Source organism: Ochotona princeps, chromosome 5 (genome assembly GCF_030435755.1).
Source record: "Ochotona princeps isolate mOchPri1 chromosome 5, mOchPri1.hap1, whole genome shotgun sequence".
Classification (NCBI taxonomy): domain Eukaryota; kingdom Metazoa; phylum Chordata; class Mammalia; order Lagomorpha; family Ochotonidae; genus Ochotona; species Ochotona princeps.
Window position 1 is genome coordinate 7,495,418 of NC_080836.1, and position 26,321 is coordinate 7,521,738.

Genomic DNA, 26,321 nt, shown 5'->3' on the forward strand with positions numbered 1-26,321 from the left:
GTGGTCCTCTACTCATACACAGCTTCTTGAGGGCGTGCTTTAATGCCCTTTCCCCGAAGGGAAGATGAGAGATGGTAAATCACATCACACCTCACAGCATATGTTGATTTTATTCTTTGATTACCAGGTATAAATGTGCGTGTGTGTGTGTGTGTGTGCGTGCGCACGTGTGTGTGTGTGCTTGAAAGGCACCTAGAGACAAGAGAGAAGTTACAGAGTGAAGCAGAGACAGATGCTCTCCCTTGGCTGGTTTGTTCCCCAAAGGGCTGCGATTGCAGGAGCAGAGTCAGTCTGAGGTTGAGGGGTCAGGAGCTTTCTTGAGGTTCCATGGGAGTTCAGGGTCCAGGGATTTGAGATATCCTCTTCTGGGCCAGACATGGAGCAGCCAGGAATTGAACTGATGCCCATGTGGAATTCCAGCACCTCAGGTGTGGGCTTAAGATATAACTTCAGGGGTCCAGCCTCAAGAAAATTACCATGTCTAATATGACGAAGGAACTGAGACTTCTGACTTTTAGATAGGGTCTATTTCTTAATGATTCCCATATCAAGTCATGTTAATGATCACACTTGCTTGCAAGTCATCCTGTAGTTAATACAACTGTAGTGCACCATTTTAAGCCACTGGAATAAGTAAGACTTTTGGTTGAGTAAGTATGTGTAGAAAACATACCAGGTGGAATTCTCCAGTGTTGTAGCAGGACTCAGGACGCTCAGCTGAGTCTGTCAACCACTGAGTTGTTAGCGATGCATTGCACAGCCTCTTTGCCGACAGTGTGGTAGTGGAAACCCTGGCAACCACTCCCTCTCAGCCTTCTCCCTGATGCCAGTGTTAGGATGACTGTGCGAGAACCAAGTGTTTATGTCTGCTGCTGTTAGATTTCATGACCACATGTGGTCTAAATGGGCATTCCTTGGAGTGACTGTGCAGACGAGGGATATCAGAGACCCTGGACGCTCAGAAAGAAGATCCGTGCTCTCTAGCACCTGCCAACAGGAGTCTTTGGTCTGACAACATCAGCAGGGGACAGTCAATGATGCAGAAAATAAGTCTGTCTTGGTTTTCATTTTTGTTAGTAAGGAGATGATAAATGAACATTACTTCTGGAAATAAGGATGCCCTGGGGTCAACCTCACAATCCAGTGATGATTAACTGAGTCATTAGGCAAAAGTTATACAACTTCAGGCCAGGCGCAATACCATAGCAGCTTAAGTCCTTGCCTTGAACACACCAGGGCCCCATATGGGTGCTGATTCTAATCCTGATGGTCCCATTTCCCATACAGCTCCCTGCTTGTGTCCGAGAAAACAGTTGAGGACAGTCCAAATCCTGTACCCCAATGGGTGATCTGGAGGAGGCTCTTGGCTCCTGTCTTTGGATCAGCACAGCTCTGGCCATTGCTACTCCTAGGGGAGTGAATCATCAAACTGAGTATCTTCCTCTGTCTCTCCTCCTCTCTGTATATCTGCGTTTGCAATAGAAATAAATAAATCTTTACTTTCTCTTTTTTTATTTTTTTTAAGATTTATTTATTTTTGTGTGAAAAGCAGATGTACAGAGAAGAGGAGAGACAGAGAGGAAGATCTTCTGTCCGATGATTCACTCTTCAAGTGACCACAGTGGCCGGTGCTGCGCCAATCTGAAGCCAGGAACCCTGAACTTCTTCTGGGTATCCCACACGGGTGCAGGGTCTCAAGGCTTTGGGCCGTCCTTGACTGCAGTCCCAGGCCACAAGCAGGGAGCTGGATGGGATGGGGAGCTGCCGGGATTAGAACTGGCGCCATGTGGGTTCCCAGCACATTCAAGGCGAGGACCTTAATCATTATGCTATCACTCTGGGTCCAACTTTGTCTTTTTTTAAAAAAATAAAGGTAGTGGTATTTGTGTCTCAGCAACTTTTTGGGTCACTAAAAGTGGCTGCACTTACAGTATTGGATATAGTGTATATATAGGGGTTACTTGATGGGTTCCTTATTTGCTTCATCATTTTTTTAACAGTTCTCCATGTTCTGGTATTCTTGGATGACTTTTGTACTAGTGAGAAATTCAGACTTCCCTGAAATGAAAGTGAGGTGTGAAGACGAGTGTGACTTCTGAATTTGTCCTCACGTGGATGACTTAGAAACAGGTGGATCAATGCTTCCTGCTGTGTCTGTGTTTCAACCCTTCTGGCTTTCTGGAGGCAGTTTTATTTGGGGCCTCAATTATCCTAGGATGGTGAACCTACCATGTACCCTTCTAGCAAGGTTGTATAAAATCCCTCAAAAAGGGTGAATAAGCATTATGTATTTTGTACATAATATTGTCACATTTCACTCTCTTGCATGAAGTAAGATATGTGTGGGCTTCATTGGTTTGTAAGTCACAGGACTTAGAAATAATCAACAACTAACAGAGAAATTGCTTTCTGCTTCCCTTAGTGTGCAGAGTTCTTATCATCAGTACATTATAACTAAAATTGATTCCCAAGTCACAGACTAGGGCTTACTGCATCCCCAGGCTGCTGTGCTTTCTCAATATGAAATTTCTTCAAGACATTTATATTCTTCAGTGCCAGTTCTGGCAAGTCTCTCCTGCTTCCAGGCTACCCATCCATGTAGGACACGCACATACACACCGCATGTGAGTAAGTGGGTACTCTGTGTCTGGCTCGCAGAAGGAGCCAAACACTCTGAGCGACACTGCGGCCACGGAGGACCTGACTCTTGTTTCCAAGGACTAAGGTTAGGAAGGGGGCGGTGCTGCACCGTGTACTCAGAACATAACGCAGTACTAGAGGTGGATGGAGACGCACAGCCCAGCACAGGCACTGGGCAAGGGGGAGCCGATGAGATGCGTGCAGAGGACGACTCATCCTGCACACTCACTCTACACCCGGAAGCCAGTCCTGACCCACACACAGCAAGGGAAAGCAAGGGAAGGGCGAGAATCCGGGTTGGCATTAAATTCAGTGCTGTTCTTTCAGGTTAATTTGATTGTAGAATCATGCCATAATTCATTTAGTTTATCACCTCTTGATGGGCATTCTTTAGACTTTTAATGATCGTATACAAACCAAAATGCAACAAATAAACTTGAATGCGTGACACTTTGTAAAATTGTAAGCAGACAGGTATCTGTAGGTTCCATTCCTAGAAGAGAGATTGCTGTGCCAACAGTGAGATGTGATTTTTTTGCATATTGACAAGCTGGCTCATGAAGGCACTGAATCCTACTCTTATTAGGAATTCAGGAGTGCTGGTCTCCCTATAGACACAGTAACGTAGAATGCTGGCAAATGTTGGCATTTTTGCCACTCGAAGCATCACTTTGTGAAACAGTTTAAACAGCATCAGTTAAAGGTCTGTAAAACAGTGAAAGAGCTTGGTGAACCTTTGGCCCTCCTCCTCGTAACCTCCAATGTGCCAGAGATACACTGATTTACTAGTGACATATACAATACAGTTTTCTGAATATCCATTACCAATCTACCTACCTATTTCTCTATCCATCCACCACTCTATCGATTGCTGTCTATAAACTGGGGGTTTCTGTGAGCCCATTACAAACATGCAAACAGTCAGTAGAAAATTGAGTAAAAAGAGGAGTTTATTTATTGCAAAAGATTGAAGACCATATATATCATTTTGTATAACACAAAAAATTCCCTTAGTTTTTAAGGGCCCCTATATTCATGGATTTTGGAAAGTTTGGACATACTAATACATTATTTAATTACATTTACATGAACTTGTGAACTAAATTTGTATGTGAGTATGCATGAACATTTAAATATTTTGCCTCTAAAGCATTCATAAGAGAAAAATGTACACATTTACGACAGTTTCTATAAAATACATCATGGTTCCATATTTTAAGGATGTGTCTGTTTATTTGAAAGGCACAGTTAGAGATTTCCAACCTACTGTTTCACTCCTGAACTGACAATTTTTCAGGACTAAACCAGGAGCCAGCCCAGGAATCCCACCCTGGTTTCCCATATGGCTGTAGACTTAGAATCACCTCAGTCGGCTCTGTTCCTTTCCCAGGTGTGTTTGAGGAGAAGTGGTACAGCAGGAACTAGAACCGGTGCACACGTGGGATGCTGGTATTGCAGGCTGTGGCTGAACCCACTGACCTGCAGTGCTGCCCTCTGGTGGCGTGTGCAATAATTGAAATATAAGGGTCACACTATGCAAAACGGAATTAGAAAGTGGGAGTTTCTTATGGAACTTGAATTCAGAAACAACAACAACAGCAACAACAAAAGGATGCAGAAGGAGTGGGAAAGAAGAAGCTTCTGTTAGCTGGCTCACCACCCAAGCACCCACAGCAGCAGGCTTAGTGCTGGAGCTGAAGTTAGGGGCCCGGACTGGAATGCAGGTCACCCACGGGGTGGGCAGGAGGACCCAGTTACCTGAACTAGGACTGCTTCTTCCCGAGTCTGTATTGCCAACAAGATGGAGTCAGGATGTCAAGCTGGATGTTGAACCCGGCCAAATCCTCCAATGGGGAAGCTGGGCATATATTAATAACTAGGTTACATATCTACCCATCATCTTTTTGTTAACATTTTTATTATTATTTTCATTTTCAACTGACAGGCAAAATGGCAGAATGAAAAAGATGGTCCAACCCCCAGTTTAAATGCACACAGCAGCTGGGACTGGGCCAGGTCAAAGCCAAGAGCCACAAGTCTAATCCAGGGCTTTCAATCTAGATAATAAGGAACCAAGTGCTTGAACCGTCACCAGCGCCTCTCAGGATATGAATTAGCAATGAACAGATTTCAAAGCAGAGTTGAAACTCAATCCAGTCCTCCTGATATGAAACATGGGCTCACCTAGCAGAATCTTAACTCCTCAGCCAAACGTGTGCCCCTTATGTGGATTTTCTGAAGCTCCCTTGTAGATACAAGCGGCAGGTTCACAACAAAATAGTGCATCTCTAAGCCAGTCCTCGGTGTATAAAAGAAAGGAAAAGAGCATCCTTGCAGGATGCCTTTTATGACATCAGGTGCAGAGGACATGGGGAGCAGGAGTCCTTCAAACCAGAAGGAATGGCTAGTGTTCCAGACTTTCACTGCAGGGCCATGGGACATGGGCAGGGAGGAGCTGGCAGGTAGAGTACTGACAATCATGTGGGCTGGAGTGCTCTATGGGGCCATGGAACATGAGCAGGGAGGGAGGTGAAGAGCTGGCAAGTGGGGCGCTGAGGGAATCGTGTGTGCTGGGTTGATCTTCAGGGCCATGGAACTCGGGCAGTGGGGGGCAGTGAAGAGCTGGTCTGTGGGGCATTGAGGGGATCATATGGGCTGGGCTGTTGTGGCTGGACTGGAGTGGAGAGTTGCCCTGAGGAGGCTCTGGGCAGCCAGGCTCGGGGACAATAGTGATTAGAGGAAAGACTATCCTCTGACACATTATAGGTCTTTAAAATTCTCCTGTGAATGAAACAGTGTTCCATTTCTGTATTGGCAAGGATCATCCCAGGTTCCTTGACTGTAAACTAAATTTGTAGTGAGGTGGCAATACAAGTACAAGAAGGGAAGGTGTGAAGGTTGGCAGAATGTGTTTGTGATTGCTTAAAACGTTCCAATCCTCTAGTGACAGGATGAAAAATAAAGATGAACATACAGATTCCCTTATGTGATTCTCTACCAAGAAATCAAAGTGCTTTCATTTTCAATTTTCTAGCATGAAAGCATACAACAATCTGATCAAAGACATTGCTGAATGTGGACGAAAGTTAAGCAGTGATTGACAAACAAATCATACTGAAGGCTTTCAGCTAATAGTAATCATTATCATCATCAAAGGACAGCCGCAAGTTTCAGTTGAATTTACCTTACATTTAAATTTTTAAAGACTTAAAAGTGAAGAAGAAGAGAAAGCACACAGGTATCTATCAGGCGAGAGACATTCATTTAAACCCAGAACCTGGCAGGTGCACGGAGGCAAAGCAGGACCCCACAACGCAAATCTAACAAAGAAAAATGTGAGGTGTTGTCTGTGGAGGTCCCAGCCTCACATAGCATAGGGATCATTTCCATCATGCTTGTGGCTACCTCACTGAGACTTAACAGTCATGTTTACAGTATAAATAGTACTCCAGGAAGTCCATTCCCAGCTCACACTCTCCAGTGGGAGTAGCTGTCCAGCAAGGGGACCACCCTTAATCCCCTACAGGCTCTGCCCCCTCCCTTCTTGGTTCTCACAGGTGCTGGATGGGTGCTGCAGTCACATCTGGTACAGGCAACCTCACCCTGACATTCCATATTGTGAACTGGTTTTTGTCGCGACCGAACCTGGCCTGACCCACGCTCTGTTCTGGTGCTCAGATATGCCAGTGGATGACATGAACTGATTCAGCCTTGTCTGCCTCCAACCCATGCCAAATGTATGCCAGTGGGAAACCTTCCATGGCCTATTCTGGGCTGTTTCCTATCATGCTTCTTGCGCTTACCTGCAGGGACTGTGTCCTGCCAGAGGAGTTGCCCAGGCTCCTCCATCAGAACCCTTCCCAATGCCAGATTTTGCGCATACCAGGGGGTCCATGAGCCAGCCCTACTCAGTTCACCTCCTGACTGGTCCTCAACCCAAGCAGGTTCTTGCTGTTGGATGGTTCAGCCCAGCCACGGCTCATCCATACCCACATACGGCTCACACATGATTCAGTAGGGGTTGAGACCTAGCCTAGTCTGTCCCACATTTACCCTGGTCCTCCAGGACACCAGAAGGTGTTGGGGTCTGGCCTGGCGTGTTGTGTCCAGTCCAAGTCCACAATTGTGCCAAAGGAGACTACGACTGTTTCCTGACCAGAACAAAGCCCCCATTCCAGCCCACCCGCCCCTTGGTGGGAACCTCAACTCAGTTAGGGTGTCCCCCTAGCTCCCCAACTGGGCCTATTTCCAGCCATAGATCACGCGCATGCCAGTGGTTGCTCTGACTTAGCTTGGCTCCGTCCCTCACCTGTCCCGACCTCTGCCTTAGACACTGTGGCTTGGCATCCCTGACTCACGCAGACCAGTAGGTGCAAGAGCCTAGTGGGATGACTGCTCTTTGAACTCCTTCTAACTGCGCAGAGTTCATGTAAACCTGGGAAGTGCACTGCTGGAACCCACATTGTAAAAATCACTCTGGGTTTTGGCAAGGTGATCCTGAGACTTGAGTCCCATTACCTTTATAGTTGATCACCTCTAGCCCAGAAGTGTGTGTCCCAGTTCCTTTCTTGGATATCATGTTGCAATCAGTATTCTTTGAGCACTCTGATGATGGAAATACATTATAAGCATTATCTGCTGGAAGAGCTACAGTATTTTGAATTCAATCTAAAATGAATCGCTTGTTGCACATCAACCCAGACAAATGGGTAGACTGATCAAACCAGGAGATTAGACTTTTCATTTATTTATCTTTAAAGATATTGAAGCCTGTCATCCTCCCTCATGATTGTGAGAAGGAGTCACCCACAGTGCTGTGGAGTGCTGTGACCTACCACATGTATCTGACTATGTTTTATTACCTTTTGTACAACTTCCGTATGTTCCTACTCTTTCAACTTTTTCTAATAATGATGATTTATTTGATCTGAACTTTCACTGAATTGCTTCTGGTGTCATTTATTTCATTGCAAATCTCAAACTTGCATTCTTTTTAATACCAGAATACTATTATTTGTATATACTCACAACACTACTTTTTTTTTTTTAATCCACTCATCCATTGGTGGAAACCTAGGTTCATTTTCTGTCTTTGCTCTTGTGAATAGGGCTGCAATGAATACAGGGTTGCATATACTGATTTCATTTTCTTCACATATGTACCACAAAGTGAGCTAGCTGAGTCATATGATAGATCTGCCCTTAATTTCTGGGGGAACTTTTGTACTATTCTCTAGGATGGCCATGCTACTTTTGTAAGGCATTTGTTATTTTGTGTCTTTATTTTATAATGGTTAATCTAACTGGAGTGACATTCCACCACATTGCAGCTTCGGTTTTTGTTTCCCTGAGGGGTAATGATGCCAATCATATCTTCATGCATTTGTTGGCCACTTGTATTTCTTCTGTTCAGATCCTCTGCTGGTTCCTTGACCCAATTGCCTGTATTTATTGTAAATCCTATAGTGTCAAATATCCCATGGACTACAGAGGTTAAAGAGAGACACTTTTTCATTGCAAAGTGTCTTTATCACAACCGAGAAAAGTCAAAGACCAATTCATGTAGGAGGACAAGTCCTTACAACATGCCAATGGGGGAAAAATCATTTATTTTACCTCTGTGGAGTCTGTACAAAGGGTTCTGAACTGATCAGCATTGATGATAAAATACAGACAAGTGAATGCCGTGGACTCATTTCTAAGATCCATAAAGGCATGTCAAGATTCACCAGGATTATCTTAATTACTTTGCTGATTGGGTTTGATTTTGGAAACATGACAACTTCTATATGAGATTTTGCTTCAGCATTTGGGTAAGACAGTGAGTAGTTGACAGGAAGACACATTCACTGAGAGCACACCTTTTCAGGTGGCAAGTCCTTGGACTAGTTACTTACAATCTCAGATGATCTTCAGGAGCCTACAGGGGTGCATGTTAGCAGGCTTTGCCCTCTGACATATACTGGTCGCTGGACTAATGTTTAAGCAGCAAGGATTTGGGGAAAGGCATGGTAGCTTCAGCAGAGAATTCCAACACCCAGGGACTTAGCAGCTGTTTCTTCTTGCTCACATCTCACTGCCCTGGAGTCAGTCCATGGAGGTGAATGAAGACACAGTTAACCTCAGTCTCCTCTCTGCATTGCACTCCAGGACCTCAGGGATCTTCACGCAGCAGAAATGAAGGCAATGAGAATCACACAGGGGGGATTTTTCAGGCACATAACAGGAAATGGGCATGCGTCCTGCTCCATTTCTGCTTGAGAAACACCGAACTATCCCTAGTCAGCTATAACCCTCAATGCTGTCCTTCCCCTGAGCTTTATGCTCTGTCGTCATTTCTACCAGGAAGGAAGCAGGCGGGCACGTCTGCCTGGAACTCCCTCCTTAGCTTTCAATCAGCCCGAACACCACCCAACCAGTGCCTTTCACAGACTGGATATTCTTATCATCAAAGGTTACCTACATTCTCTTTGTCTTTGTCATAAACAAGCCCACATGACAAGATTAGTCCTGGCATGCCTCTTACTCTGTTGGAAACAAGAATTTTTGGTTGCTCTTCAAAACATGTAAAAAAATGACAGTGTAGTTACCAGTAATCGTGAAACACGTGCAATGTGCAGAATGTGCCATGAATGGCACAGGAAGTATCTTCAGTATCCAGGGAGATGCCCACATAGTCACAGCACTTGCTGGATATGAACTCAGGTGCTGTTGGACTCTAAGTACTGATTGCCTGTTTTTCCATGCCATAGTGTCTCTCATCACATTCACTGCATCTCTGTAAGCTTTTCTATGCAGAAGTCCTTTTTTTAAGTAAGGAAAGATTTGATGTAAATATTCTCTATTTAGCTTGAAAATTGCAGCCAAGTTCTTGATTTGATGAACACTTGAACAAGTCCAGGCATATGCAGTTTATAAGGAGCACAAACAGAATTTTTACTCACAACATCTTGGTTTAAAACCATTTCCATTTAATAGCATGCAACATGTGCTCTCCTCTGTGTGGCTTGACATCATCATTTGGTTGTAAACTCAAGGTTTATGCCTTGGAGACAAGCAAACACATGGCAAACACAATGGACACCTGTTCCTGAATGGCCAACCAGACCAAGGCTTTCAAAGGGAAGGGGGACTGGAGCCTAAGATCTAGAATGAGCCGTCGAGGACAGTATGTTGTGGGCTCCTCTGTTTCATTCCTGGGGAAAGCAGTCAGGGATTCTCACATATATAAATACCCAATTACTTTGTGTGCATTCCGTCCCTAAAGTCAACGACCACTGAGTGAGCTGTGTCACCGTGTCAGGAGAGATTCCGTTTCAAGTTGAACAGGTCAAACAGTGGATTTGCATCAATCTGATCTGCTTACAACATCCAGGCCTTGAACTTTAGTAGGAGTTTCTCCCATGTGTGATGACGAGAACACCATGACATCACTCACTGAGTGAGCTCAAAGAGATGGCGGCTGGACCCGGAACTCTGAGCTGGGAGCCTTGGCTGACCTATAGCGTAAAAGCTTGTGATACCTTTGAGCTTCAGATTTGGTTGTTTTTGCTCTTAAATGTTTGGTGTGTGTGTGTGTGTGTGTGTGTGTGTGTGAATGAAAGAGAGAGAGAGAGAGGTGGGACTAAAGTAAAATTCTTATCTAAAGGCTTTCTTAGAAGATGTTTTTGTTTTTGTTTTTGTTTTTTTACTTTTTCAAATTTATTCCCAGACATATTCTGCAAACATAATGTAAAATGTGTAAGAAGTGAGAAAAAAAAGAGAAATCACAAAATACACTAAATAGATGCTCTAAAATCATAAAACAAAATAATTACAAATGTATGCTGTTATATGTTGTGTATAAACTAAAACTGAAATGTCAATGAGGTGACCACAGAAGGTAATTAAGAAATCACATTTGTTTACAACATGTTGGTTACTCAATACTATATCAATTAATTCCACAATGAAGCTAATAGTTGCTGAGGGTATGTTGGAGCCTTTAATTGATGGGGATGATACTCTGCTTGGTCTGCCCTCTGACCAGACGGGGTCTCCCCAAGAAGCCGAGGAATGTGACTGGACTATAAGATGCTGGGCTCTGTTTAGTTTATGCTTACAAAGAGGGAATCTCAACTGAACTTGAACTGCGGTTATGCAACAAGGTGGAGGAATCCACCATGGGGGGAGGGTGTGGGGAGGGGTGGGGAGAATCCCAGTACCTATGAAACTGTGTCACATAATACAATGCACATTATTTCTCTGCATGAGTTTAGGGATGCTGGATACAGTGTGCCTGAAGCTGATCCTTATGGGAAGTGGGCACTATGCTGACCAACAGCAACTGTTACAGCACATGGTTATTGTGTCTCCTATAGATACCCCCTACAATTAATCTTGATGATTTCATCTGTTCCTTTCCATTGGACCAGACATGTAACCTCTCCTCCTCTATTCAATTCCCTGTGGTGCTGGGGCTCCAACATAAACTAAAATCCTGAGTAATTTCAAATAAGTATTTGGATTACAAACATTGACATCTGTAAAGCTTGACTATTACCACAATATTGAATTTGATGCTGAGTGTTTTCTCCTGCTGCAGAGTGTCAGAAGACACTCTGAATCAGAGTCCTATACGAGCTATGAAACAGTTTGTCTTCCAATCCTAGAGTGTATAAAAATATTCCATGTCATGCATGGGGCTCTCTGATAAGGTTCACACAGAACAGGCCTAACCAAAATATCACGTTTGAGACATCTGCAATCAACACCACAATGCCTGGATCTGATACACAACCCTGCTCTTCATTTCAGCTTCCTTCCCGCTTACACCATGGAATGAAGTGACAGCTTTAGTACTCAGATCCCTGCTACTCTCCTGGGGGCTCAAGATTGAGTGCCAGCTGCCAGCCTCATCCTGGCTGCTGGGGGCATTTGGAGAATGGATGAGCACAGAAGAATTCTGTTTCACTCTCCCCTTCTCTGCCCTCCATTTCCTCTCTTCCTCTCCTTAGCCCTTTGCTTCTTCTACAACCTCTCTTCAACTGAAGAAATAGTAAGAATAAGACAAGCCAATTTTCCAGCATATAAAGTGCTTGCACAGTAGTATAGACTCCAGTGAAAGTCCACTCAAAGTAGATGCTGAGAAGTTTGGCTGCCCTCCAGTCTCCTCAATGGCGAACACTACAGCTTTTTTGATCTCCGCAAGTCTGAACCCGTGGAAACATAAACATGTTGGGAGAAACTGAAGAAGTCAAATTTGCTTGTGATTTCTCTAGTTCCATTTCTATGCTGGGAAGATTTGTCTGTGGTGATTCCCTTCTGTTATCAGAGATGGAAGGAAAAACTTTGAGTTCAGAACTGTCAGCCTGGAAAATATCTAGTCTTGAAAGGCACAGAGTGGGACATTATTGAGATTATTAGCCATGAGTAGGGTTACACAGTCAGTGAATTATGAAATATTCTTGGATTTCACAACTGAAAGAGGATTATTTTCCTGAAAAGAACTTAAAGATCATAAGAATCAAAAATTAGAGACAGCATTTTGAAAGAGTTGAAGTCATTATTTGGCTTGGAAATATTTATTTTATTGGAAAGTTAGATATACAGATATGAAGTGAGACAGAGAGAAAGATCTTCCACCTGCTGATTCACTCTCCAAGAGGATTCAATGGCCAGAGCTGTGCTAAACTGAAACCATGAGCCATGAACCTCTTCCAGAACTCCCATGTGGGTGCAGGGTGCCAAGGCTCTGGGTCATCCTCAACTGATTTCCCAGGCCACAGGCAGGGAGCTGGATGGGAAGCGGGATGGCAGGGAGTAGAGCCATTGCCCATATAGGATCGCAGAGTGTGCAAGGCAAGGACTTTAGCTGCTAGGTTACTGAGATGGGCCTGACTTTGCAAAGTTTATTTATCCATAGCCCATTGATGATAGGGTAAAGTTTCTAGAACCTTCTCTGAAGAGAATCTGTGCCAGCAAATCAGGACAGGTCCTCAACTGTGCATGTGAACCTATGAAGCTCAGGTGGACCTGATGGCTGTGTTACTCAGCTAAAGACCCACAGCTTTCCAGGACATATATGCCATTGAGGCTCATAGCAGCCCTTGCCTTGACATACCCATGACTTTACTCCCAAAGACTGGATGAAATTTAGCTGTGACTTACAGGAAAGAATTATATAAACATGCCTAATTGACCATATTTACTTTATATGAAGGATGATTAAGTTTCTGTAAATTATTGATTCCAGAAGTTTAAGATAGCATGTGGTGTAACAAAAATTTTTCATAGAATGTTCTGTTTGTAATTAGCAACTGTTGATGTGCATTTTGTCTTCAATGAAATTCCCAGACAAATTGAATTACCATTCAGTTGTTCACTTCTCAAGTGCCCGCACAGCCAGGGTTCAGCCAGGGTGAATCATGTAGTTGGGAACCCCATCACGATGGTGGGAAGTGAATGACTGGCCACCATCACCACCAGTTCCCTGGTTGTGCTTGAGCAGGAATCTGCAATCTGGAACTGGAGACAGGACTTGATCTCATATCATCTATTGTAGGACACAGGCATCCTAACCACTCAGTCAGACACTTGCATTTTTGCAATAAGCACAATGGTGAGTGTTTAGTTCTGTGTGCAAATTTCTGTGATCAACATCATAAAGAAAATCCAGAACAGTTTCATGACAGCTGTCATTCACACTTTCCCTGTATAGTCACACACACCCTCTCTCCCATCCATGGGTTGCATCCTAATTTGGGTTCATCTTCACCCAATCTCCCTCTAAGTGATGAAAATATCGATTTTTAAGACTGCTCCAGCTATCTGTAAATAGGAACATCAAAAATAATGTATTTTCTAACTTAATATCCTGACGTTTTTAAACTAATTTCAGCAATCCCATTCATTTTAATATTTTTCCCCCTTCAATGAAAATAGGCCAAAGCAAAGTCCCTGAAATGCACCGTATGAGGGATTTGATAAGCATAAGTAAATAAAAGACTGCTGAATGCAAAATGATTCACAAGCACTTATTTGATTATGAGAATTTATTTGATTTATGTATACGTTTAGGTTCTGTGTGTAGACAGGTAACTAAATATACATTGATGTCACAATTGTTATTTTGCTGAGAATACAAAGAATGAGGAAAGCAAATAGAAATGAGTCATTTTTATGGCCTCAAACACATATGCTGTCATGCTTCTTGTCTGCATCTGTAGTTTTACAGTAGGAATTAAATAATGGGGCAAAAGGACTACAGCTCTGACCTTGGTATTGAAAAGTTGAGCTCGAAATAAAACTACTTTGCTTTCAGAATGCTATCATTACCTGTAATGAGCGTGGACATCACAAGGACATTTTCAGTTATACCATAGGCTGTAAATTAGCTGCTGAATTATATTCAGACTGTTTTTTCTCTGATGTGAAAATGCAGATCTACGTGCTTTATACCGTTATGCTATGCACCTGTTCACATTAATGTAAAGTTTGTGCTAAAGAGGCTTCATTTATCTGTCACTGTACCATTCACTGTACATCTATTTTCCTAGTGTGAGCTTGTCCCATTTAACATCATGGTGGGTGACTACTTGCTGCTTCAACACAAATATTACATACTAATTTTTTTTTCTGATTTTCCTGGATGTTACCATATTCTTCCCAGACAAAAACATGATGGTTTCATCATGGATGTTTTTGGGGGTCAATGGAGAACTTGTATAAGACATAGCAATTTGGGCCCAGCACGATAGCGTAGTGGTTAAAGTCCTCGCCTTGAAAGCACCAGGATCCCATATGGGCACCAATTCTGGCCCTGTCAGCTCCACTTCCCATCCAGCTTCCTGCTTGTGGCCTAGGAGAGCAGTCGAGGATGACCCAAAGCCTTGGGACCCTGGACCCGCGTCGGAGACCCGGAAGAAGTTCCTGGCTCCTGGCTTTGGATCAGCGCAGCACCGGCCGTTATGATCACTTGGGGAGTGAATCATCAGATGGAAGATCTTCGTCTCTGTCTCTCCTCCTCTCTGTACATCCGGCCTTTCCAATAAAAATAAATAAATCTAAAAAAAAAAAAAGATATAACAATTTTAGGAGAATCAAGATGGCAGAATAGGGTAAGGACATGTTTAAACAGAAGGAGAAACATTGCCCAGTGTGAAGTAGAGAGGGAGCATTCCAGGAAACAGGAGGAGAGAGAACAAGAGTAGAGGGGTACCTGTAGACTGACAGACACAGGGAAATGCAGGGGCTGGGAATTCCACTTGCCTCTCTCATATGGGTGACATAAACTCAAATTCTGGAGACACCATCTATTGCATTTCAGGAGAATAAAAAGAGAGCCTGGATCAGAAATAGTGGAGGTAGGGACATCTGAACCATCTGCTTAACCTGCTACACAAATAAAACAACCCCCTAGAGGCATTCTTAAAAGTTCACTAAGCAAATATCCATTGAAATTTTACCTGAGTGTCACAGTACAGTAGTAGATGTTAAACTACATTGTTAAACAACACACGATGACTACTTTCCCAATCTGGGAAAAAGAATAATAGATTGATAAACATAGATCCATATACCATGGAGTATAAGGAAGGGACATATAATTCTGTAAAGATGAGGGCCTTAAAAGAGGTAAGAGACTTGAGAGCGATGTAATCTATGAGGTGAATTTAGAAGAAGGAAGGAAGAAGGATGAAGGAACAGCCCTGGTAAATGTGTCTATGACACACATTTGTATACTGGTTTGAGAAGGCCTGGGAAGAAAGTCAAGCCTGCCAACGGAAGAGGCATGCACGCGGAAGTCAGGAGAAGCAAGAGTTACTGACTGCTACAGGGGGTAACCACAGCGAACGTTTTCTTTCCCTTGATTTTGTGTCTTTTCAGCCATCTATGAGCAGTCCTGCGAGGTGTACATGCATCAAGGGAACACAGCCGGCTTCTTCCACATCGACTCAGATGGCAGCGGGCCCCTGGCACCTCTCCAAATGTACTGCAATATCACACTTACCCTCAGCTTTTGAAGCAAAAGGGCCTCTTGTGGAAGAAGACACCTGTGTGGTTGAAATATTCAAGGACAAATTTTCATAGCAATTAGCGGCTAGATTTCCTCATGAACAAGAAGGAGAGGAAAGTAGATCCTTGAACCTAAGGAGGTGTTTTTGAACCAATATTCAGTTGTCTAACATTTTTTGAAAAGGCTGCCATAAATGTTTCTCTCTTAAAAGTTACAAGCACAAAGAAAACAAGCAACAAATAGTAATAAAAAAAGTCTGAGAATTAATGAGAAACCTTCTCTTTGTAAGTCGGAAACTTGGCATCATGTCTAGTACTGAGGACTGTGTGAGGAGCTTGACCTGCTCATTAGTGTAATGGGAACAAGGAAAGAATTGGATCTTAACTTTTCTCAAAACATAATTAACACATTAATTATTCCAAGCTGCAGACATTCTACAATTAGGAATTCCATAATACTACATTTCCTAGGCTTTCTGAGTTTTTTTATGTAAATTTCCCTAATCCTTCATCTCCAAAAATTAAAGGAAGGGGTAAGACGGCCAGCGATTACTGTGTATCCGTGGTCACTGGCAACTTAGATGAGAGTTGGAAACTATCATTTCCTTTAGTCCTCATAATAAATGTCTAGGGCAGATGTTTCACATCTCCATTTTATAAAGAAAAATAAAGAAAAGACAATATGCTCCTTTCTTTAGTGGGGTACGTACTACATCCTGTGGCCACACATGGAAATTCTGGAAGCTAATAAACCTTCTTCTGCTTCAGCAAAAGCCTGTGGATTGAGACATTATTTTGCTTTAAAGTGCTTTCAATTATTACTTTTTGCTACAAAATAATCAGTGGTCATTTTACAAAGTTTGAGGGGGAAATATAAAATCAGAAGCAAATTTCAATGTTCCCATTTATTCATAATCTCAAGGATGCCATTGTCATTATATTGTTGGAATTGTCTAGGTACCTTTGTTATAAATGAGCATTTTTAAAATTTTTAAAGATTGGTTTATTTTTATTGGAAAGTCAGAGATACAGAGAGGAGGGGGAGAGGCAGAGTGGAAGATCTTCCATTTGATGATTCACTCCCCAAGTCGCTGCAGTGGCTGGAACTGAGCCGATCCATAGCCAGGAGCCAGGAGCTTCTTCCGGTATCCCACACGGATGCAGGGTCCCAAGGCTTTGGGCCATCCTACGCTGCTTTCCCAGGCCACAAGCAGGGAGCTGGATGGGAAGTGGGGCAGCACGTTCAAGGCAAGGACTTTAGCCATAGGCTACTGCGCCAGGACCAAATGGGCATTTTTGTACACATATGCATATGCATGTTAATAATTTTGGTTCCAGAATCCAAATGTACTTCTTTACTATATCATTGAAATGCATTCTGAAGTTAAAGTGCATGCATTAAATAACCATAAAATTTTAAGCTTTCACAAAGAATGTAACTGCAAAGCCACAGAGGGGAATACTGATTCACAGGCAAATCCTATCAGCTTCATCACGTGGGGCCATCTGCTTCTGAAGATGTGAACTTGTTCCACTCTGTGTAAACCAGCTGACACTCATGAGGGCAAGTGCAGGTTGCTGAGTGTCTGATGGGATTCTGCGGCCAGCGGAGCCTCTCACTCTGTCCAAGCTGAACAGGCTCAGTGCACGCTGGGCATTTCCTTGGAATGTGAACAAGATAGGTACGTCTTTGTATGTTCTTCCCATGAAGCATCCATAAATACAAGAGTAACGCTTTGCAGAAGTCAGAATACACACCTCTCACGATGAATTTGACATTTTATAATATGCAAGTAAGTAGCACTATGTACATATTTCTGTTTGGAAGGTTTGCAAATATTTTACTTACTGTTTTTCGACATAACTAATTTTTCATTTATGTTAGTCAAAGACTTCATGGCTCTACTAAGCAAAAGCTCCAGAAATAAATGTGAAACAATCTTAGCCCAGTAAGTCATGTAAACAATTATCAAATGAAAGAATCTTCAACTTTTAGAAGAGTCACAAAATCATTAACACTACAGTAGTGTATAATTTCTGTTCATTAGTTTTTTACAGAGACTCAAAACAGTGCATCAATAAAACACTTTTTGCAGTAAAAACTAATACACATGGCATCTCTGTATGGCAGAACATACGGCTTTTGTCTCTGTGTTTGGGTTATTTCACTGAAAATTATATCCTCCAATTAAATGTTCAGCATTATTAAACATGAGCAACTTATGTCATGATGTAAAATATGATAGAGTTGTGCAGGGAATGGAGCAGAGGGGAATGGAAAGAGTGAGGGAAACAGAAGAAGCAGAACTGGGAGATGGCATTGTGGTGCAGTAGTTTAAGCTGTGGGACTAAGGCGCCTCATTTTGCAGTTCCTGTGGTGATCCTGGTGACTTCACTTCTATTCTGGCTCCCTGCTCATATGCCAGGGAACAAAGCTGGAAACAGTTCAGGTACTTGAGCTCATGCACCTGTGTGGGAGGCCCAAAGAGTGTTCTGGATGCCTGGGTTTGGTCTGACCTATTTCTGGCTGCTGTGGTCGTTTGGAGAATGGACCAGTGGATACACGATCCCTTTCTCTGTGTTTCTCTCTGACACTCTGCCTTTGAACAAAATAAACACATTTTTTTAAAAAAGAAAAAGGATAATTTGAAAATGAATGTTGTTGTGCCCTTAGGGTTAATTTCTGAAAACATGAAGCTGCTGTCCTCTGCAGTTTTCAGCAGCATCCTTGGAGGAATCCCATAGAGAATAACAATAGTGTGTGTAGCAGGGGGATGTAGATTTCCTTTGTCCTCCTGCTGAAGGCAGCTGAGGGCAAGTGACCCAATTCTCCAGGCAGTATGGATTCACAGCATTGTGCTCATTCAGGATCCAGAATGTCACATGGAGGTTTCTCCTAAGCAGCGTGCAAGACACTGTCAGGTGCATGTGGTGGTTCTGGATCCCACGACACCTTGGTCCTGTGCCTCCTGAAGAACGGTCCCGCAGCTCGCTACCTGAGAAGGGGCGACTCCTCTGTCCTGACAGCTGTTTCTGTGTCTGCCGCCTGAGTTCCTCACCCATCCCGAGACAGTTCTGTCTGTGCACATCAATGACAGCAGGCTGAGCTTTTTGCAGCATGATCCTAGGCAATGGCCCCAAGTAATATAAAGTAGCAGCTCCCCTATGATGGGAAAGTCAGTTGATTTATTGAGCAATTAAGTGATAGAAAAATATGCACAGAAGGTACACCACTACAATTTCGTTCATGCATAATAACCAGAGGAAGAACTCTTATTTGTAGTTCACACCCCATGTTCAAGCAGTGTCTGGGATGGGACATGATTTCCTATATATTTTTTCCAAACATGGTAACAAAGATCTATGTATATACATGCTGGTGTCTGCTGCCTTCCGGAGTCTACATTAGCAGAAATTAAATCAGGGGCAGAACATGATATTGAACCCATGTACTCCAGTATGGGATGTGGTTATCTTAATCAGACATCATAATGGCTAGATCAAAACCTCAACTCGCCTGAACAGGTGCAAGCCAAAGCTGCGTCAGGCTCCAGATCTGACCTTGAGTTTCTAATCAAGGGGATCTCCTGTCTGAACTCCAGAGGAACAGAAAGAGAGAAAAGATTTTTCAGATGGTTCTTGAGTAAAACCATATGATTTAGCTGATCCCGAGTAAAACACAAAATCACTCTAAGCATTGGAAGCAAGATAGCGTCATCACACCGTGAGTGGATTTTATCTTTGATTCCCTGTCATGAGGACAGAGTATCTGGTAGGTGACTTGCTAAAACTGCGGATTATGTTCAGTGTGCTGAGCATGTGAAAGGAAGTTACAGGCAGGAATCATAGTGCAATAGTTAGAACAGACGTCCTCCCACCGGCAGCCAGAAGTCAGGGTGGGGTAGTGGGTTCCAGAAGAGAAGCTGAGCCTTCAGAGCAATTGAGATATCACCTGACGGACACCCAGCTCAGAGCAGACGGCCACTTACCTCAGTCTCTCCACAGGCTGTCAGTCTCTAGCCTAGATTTTATACTGGCCAAATCCATCCAGAATCCAGAAGTCCAGAGCAGTCAGCTTTTCCTAGGCACAGAGAAAGCTGGCACAATGTGGAAGGTGGGTCTTGTGGGATGAATGAAAGATCTGCATTGATTTCATTCAAGGACTCACCAAAGGAGTAGGGAAAAATAATTTGGTTCGTCATTGACCACAGTTGGTAGTTTGGATGCAGACTGCAAGGGAAAGCCACAAACTGTGCAAATAAGTGAATCCTGGAGTAATGAGCTTTATCCTCAACCACGAAGGATTTTTGTTTAACTGGGAAGATTGAGTGAGGGAAAGTTGGGATCAATTTGGGAAACACAGTGAATAAATAACCTTAGGGAACCAAGTAACCCGAAAGGTTGGTACTCAATTTATGAGTAATTCAGAGACAAGAAGATAGCCAAGAGGAGCCTGACATATTTAAACAAATTTTTGTTATCATTGTTTTTGTTAAAAAGGGCATCAGGGCTCCAATCCACTATCTACTTGCAAAAATCACATCATTTCGGCTGATGACAAAATCTGCTATCACGTTTGGCTTCATAAGTCTATTGGTCAAGAAGGGAGGGATGTTTTCTGATAACCAGGAATCCAGCCTGGACTAAGAATTGAGATGGTGGGTGAAAAGGTACTTAGGTGGACTGCAGGATAGGTAAGATGCCATCAGACAATAAAAAATGTCTTGGCGCTGAGGCTTCTACCCAGGAAAAGTCAGGAGTGGAGAAAAAACAGGGCAAGGGTAAGGGTTCAGATTAGTGAACAGCTCAGGTGCCTCTATAGGCAGCTAGGTTGTTTTTCCTTGATCAGATGGTGAATTATAACATTGACAGGAACACAGCATCCACATGTGTAGTCAAATACTCTTAGATATTTTCTGTGAAGGTGTTTTAATGGGTAAAATTAACTTTAATTCAATGAGATTCAAAAAAGATTTTTCTCTGTAGCGTGTGTTATCATCATCCACTTAGTGAAGACTTTAGTAGAAGAAATGCAATCCTTGCTGAAACAAGAAAGGATTCTGCCATTTGATGTCTTTGAACGTGAGCTGCAATTTTCTCTCTAGCCTGCTGGTCTAACTTACAGTTAAGCTTTTATAATTCAATTCCTTGAAATCTTTCTCTCTCTCTCTCAAACACACACACACACACACACACACACACACACACACACACACACTGTTTATTCTGTTGGGTTAGGGTGCCAACACTCCACTCTCCTCTTCTGTAAATTTTAACAGAACACCAGCAACACTAATTTGTTACAACCGTGTATACTTGTGTTTCCCCACTAACAGTGAGCTCCTTCGTAAGAAATAAAGGACAGAGTATGGCAAATCCTTGAATCTGCTTTTACACACACACACACACTGGGTAAATCCAATGTCAGTTGAACTCTGAGAAATCATTGCTTAACTGAAGACTAATCTTTACTTCTCTGTCTTTATCTTTCTATTTTCCACAATTTATCTTAGGCTGAGGTTCTGTCCTGTGAAATCAATAACAGTCATGAAACAACCCTTAGTGCTTAACCAAACTGTACTTAAGTTATCTCCTCCACTTGCTATCTTGTCTATGAGTACAGTTCCAAACAGGAGCATCTGGGGCCCAGTGCAGTAGCCTAGTGGCTAAAGTCCTCACCTGGCATGTGCTGGGATCCCATGTGGGTGCCGGTTCTAATCCTGGTGGCCCAGTTCCCACCCAGCTCCCTGCTTGTAGCCTAGGAAAGCAATTGAGAATGGCCCAAAGTCTTTGGACCCTGCATCCACCTGGGAGACCCAGAAGAAGCTCCTGGCTCCTGGCTTCGGATTGGTATAGCTCTGGCCAGTGTGGCCACTTAGGGAGTGAGTCAACAGACAGAAATTGTTTCTCTCTGTCTCTCTTCCTCTCTGTATGGCTGACTTTTCAATTAAAAAAAAAAACAAAAACACTCACCTGCTGCTAGTTGCCTCCATGAATTTGAATTTCATTCCTGAAAACCTAGAGAGGGGGTCAGGACAACACAAGGAAACTTCCAAAACAACAAGAAGTAAAAGGAGCTGTACATGTATTTTGGCCCCATGTTTTCATACTACATATTGTCTACATATTTTTGAAGATATCTGCATGAAACCATTTCAAAAATTTGCAAGGTGGCATTACAGGCGATGCCTCTGCTGAAGGCTCCACCATGCAGGGGTACCAGTGCAATCCTGACTGCTCCACTTTTGATCCAACTTCCTGGAAAAGCAGCAGAGGTTGGAGCAACTCTAGGCCTCCAACAAGGCGAACATGGGAGATACAGAAGAAGTTCCTGGTTCGTGATTTCAACTGGCCACTGAGGGATGGGTTAGCAAACAGATCATTTCTCTCTGTCTTTCCTCTCTCTGGAACTCTGCCTTTCTGTTAATAAAAATAATTTAAAACGCATATTTTTTAAACAGCTATGCACAGAAATCTGTACTTGGATTATACAGTTTTTCAGCAGGGCAGAGTACAGCAGGTAATGCTGCTGTTTGTGACACCCGCATCTAATAGAAAAATACTAGTCTTGAGTCCCAGATGCTTTGCTTCCAATCTTGAACTTGGCAATGTACCCAGAAAGCAGTATGCCATGGTCTAAGTACTTGGACCCTACCACCCACGGAGAAGTCCAGATGAAATCTCTGGCTCCTGGCTTCAGGATTGCCCAACCCTGGCTTTTAATGAACATTTGGGAATGAATCAGTGAATACATATTCTCCTTAACTCCCTCTCCTTTCATTTTGCCTTTCACATAAGGATGCATCCATTTTTTACATATATTTTAATAATTTTTAAGAGATTTACTTTATTTTTATTGCAAAGTCAGATATACAGAAAGGAAGATCTTCTGTCTGGTGATTCACTCTCCAAGCGGTCACAAAAGCCAGAGCTCAGCCAATCCAAAGCAAGGAGCCAGGAGCCTCTTCTGGGTCTCCCACGCGGGTGCAGAGTCCTAAGGGTTTGGCCCATCCTCAACTGCCTTTCCAGGGCAGAAGCAGTGAGCTGATGGAAAGTGGGGCTTCTGGGTTTAGAACCGGCGCCCATATGGGATCCTGGTGCTTTCAAGGTGAGGACTTTAGCTGCTAAGCTACTGCACTGGTCACAAGGATGAATCTTGAAAAACAAAGTACCCATCTTTAATTCCATTTTTCATATAATTCCTTAAAATCTCTTTCATAGTAACCTTAGCCATAAAAACAACCTTCTTCTATTGTTGGCTGTAAAATCCACGCTCCCCTGTTACAGGTGCTGTGCTGTTTCAGAGGCTCTGAGGACCCGTGGGGTGCCTGTCTCAGGGGAATCTTCCAATACCCACAGGGCAGAATAAAATGAAAAAGCTCCGTGACAAGATATTCCTTGGAACTCGACATTTCACTACATCCGCCTCAGTTTAAACATGTCAAATACATTTCCAAGTAGCAAGATGCTTTTGCTTTATAAGGCACAACGGCATGTTGACATGCAAAATTATTTTTCTAGAATCACTAGCAAAAGATGTTTGTTTTGTGTCTGGAGGGGCGCAATGCCGACTTCACGCGTGGACTTTTGTGGCAGTCATCTGGTACTGTAAAGAACTTGCCATAAACATGTAGCCAGATACCTAAAGCAGAACTTTTTTTTTTCTCAAACTGTTACAATGCTGTTTCCCACTCCCTGGGCAGAAGCCTTTACTTTTCACTAAAACCTATCAAATTGTGCATACTGGAGCTTATTGGGAAGCTGTTTTTGAATTCTGCCCAATATTCTTGTACATAATTATGCAATGTGGTTACAGGTAATCAGTTATCATCCCAGCTTTGCTGGGAAGTAAGGAGAACATTTTCCTACACACTTGGCACAGCTTGAGCAATGGTGGTGGCTTACCTCCAGGCTGCAGGAGACTAAGCATCATCCAGGACAAAGGATGGGGCTGCTCGACTGGCCATTTGTTTGTACACAGGTAGCTAATTTTTGGGAGTTGCACTGTATGGAAAAACAAGAAGAATGCAGTGCCTGTGCCCTATGCTTTTGTGAGAAAGTTTCAGGCTCCTACTGAAAAGCATGACTGTCCACACCCTCTTTCTTCTCACACACCACTTCCTTGCCAAAGACTCACAGAACAAGCTGTGCTCATGTTCTCACATTTATTGCTTATCATAAGTTGAGTAAGTATTGACTGTAGAAGTAGCATGTTGAAATTGTGTCACTTGATTACAGACTACAATAAAATCATGTTGATTATCTACAGGATACCATGCCAGTGCAGCTTGCTTCACTGTGAAGCATCTAGGATAATTTTCAGTTCACAGTTATATTAGGGAAGCTAATAAATTCTAGGAGCAGAATACAAATTGTTGCTGTCTAGGTTTAAGGCTTTGCTCTGTACTCCATACATCTTATCACAGAGAGGTGAGGTAAAGACTTAGGGGCCAGGACAGACTACCCTTTAGTGCTTTGCATCAGTTTGCATTGTAGTCTCTGTTGTTGAGTGCTAATGAACCAATGAGAGGATAGAGATGATGTGAGTCCTGTTCCTGGGCTTCATATACTTTATAATCAAAACCTGCAACGTCTTCGCCCACCCAGACTCATAATTGAGACACAGGCGGAGTGATCTTGTAGAAACGTAGATAAGGCCACGCTTCCTCATCCCATTGACCTCCACCTGCATCCATGCAGGTTCTTTCTCCTTGGTTTTCAATTTTCAAAGGCTAGTGAAGACTGATGAATTGACATGAATCAATTAAAATTCTTAGAACAACATCCATGCGTATTGCAGTCTCTGAAATGCTACATTACTGTTTTGTTTTACAATGTTTTTAGAAGAGCCATAGACAGGACTCTCAATCTTTGTATTTGGCATCTGTCTCTACCAATAGAGAGTGAGGATGATCTGGCTGCATCTACTCAATGCAACGAGTGAGGGGATGAAGACTATTGGAGAGTTACTGCCACCCAGCAAACAGAAAGGGATCTGAGGTCCTTTCCAGATGAGCTGTCCCTCCCCCCTGGACACAGGTCTCATGTCACCAGGGAGAAGGTCTCAGCAGCTGTGTCTCCTGCCTGGACTCATTCCTGGAGCTCATACTCTGTCGCTCAGGAGCACCTGAAACCATTGCAACAGTATTGGCATTGCTGTTAAGATTCATAGCAGCAACTTGCTTTCTGTAACTAAAATCGGTTGTTGATGGACTAAACTATTGTTACAACATATGGGGGGGGTCTCTGAGCCTAAAATCAATTGTATCATGAAATAATAATAATAATAATAATAATAATAATAATAATAATAATAATAATAATACAAGCCTAATCCTAGGGACTATAAAGACATTTGGATAGTTCAGACAATGATGGTCTTGTCTAGGTGCTTTTCTTCCTGTTTAATGCATTGTGCATTAAAAAAAAAAACGTGAGGGTCTTCTAGAAAGCTAATCTCTTAGGGAGGAGCTTGGGAGCAGTAATACTTGTGTTGAAGGCTTGGGCTTTACGAAGTCTCTCAGTAAGCGGCACATAGCACAATCTGCTGCTAAATTAGGCCATTAAATTAACTACTAAATAAAGAAGCTGTAGCATTACCCCGAAATTAAAGCATTATCAGCCTTAAATTGACAAGAATGTTAGCAGGTTCTTAGAAAAATTCCTGTTACACATTCAGCAGAGCCAGCGGATTCGAGCCCACATGGATAAGAACAGGAGGTGATAGAAATGGGATTTCCATTGTCGCAGCTTTCCTTTGTCATTCACTGACTTCCTCAAGTCCTTACTCATCTCCATTTATTACATCTTTATTTTTCCTGTGTTCAGTTACTTACTCATTTCTCATTATCTCACTCATCAGTTCAAGCAGCCATTCAGAAAATAAGCCTTTAAGGTAAACTTCCAATTGCTGCGCTGAGCTAGACACTGAGGTTATCAACTGAATGAATTCATTCTTGTTCTGTAGAAACAGGAGGATACAGATGATTGTATTCATGGTGCAAGAATAGGAGTTGACAGATGGTATGGGGACAATAAAAAAGGGTGAGGTCAACACAAGTGTACAAGGTGACTGGGTGGTGGTTGGAGAAGCTGCCTATGAAGCTGTCATTGGTAACATTCCTTGAGTATATCCTGGCATGAGTCAATGGTAATGATATCTTGCATTCACAATACCATGTAGTTTTCCCAGTGGCCCTGGGGAGAAATTGCACTCTCTCCATTTTGTATGGCAAAGCACTGAAATCTCAACCACTAAGACTTCCAAGGGACAAACAAGGGATACAAGAATGTAAGCTGGTATTCTCAACCCTGGGTTCAGGGAGAGAGTTCCTGATGTGAGAAAAGGTCCCCAAACCGACGCAAGACACCATCCCCAGTGGACTATGCCTTGCCCATTGCTCAACGTCCCCTCAGTCAGTGCCTCGGACGAAAGGTCCTCCATGAAGCAATCCCAAGGAAAGGAGCTTTCTATTGCGCCCACTCACCTTCCTAATCATCATGTTCTTAGGATTGCAACCTATGCTTCTGTCTTGGGTAGCAGGGATTCCACTACTCAAGCTGCCCTGTGGCACCCCTAAGCACAGGCTGTGCATTAGCAGAAATGGAAGTCAGGAGTAAGGTCCATGTACTCTGATGCAGGATGCAGTCATTGTACCAAACACCCAGGGCCCTTAAATCTCTTT

General features: G+C 43.0%; 1 protein-coding gene across 1 annotated transcript in view; it reads left to right on the forward strand.

Annotated features, from left to right (window-relative positions):
- LOC101533345 (contactin-associated protein-like 5) overlaps positions 1-26,321 on the forward strand; it is a 326,990-nt gene that overhangs the window by 163,323 nt on the left and 137,346 nt on the right. The window contains exon 14 of the mRNA XM_058664175.1: positions 15,508-15,624. Within this exon, the coding sequence (XP_058520158.1) occupies positions 15,508-15,624 (117 nt within the window). The remainder of the gene's footprint in view (positions 1-15,507; positions 15,625-26,321) is intronic.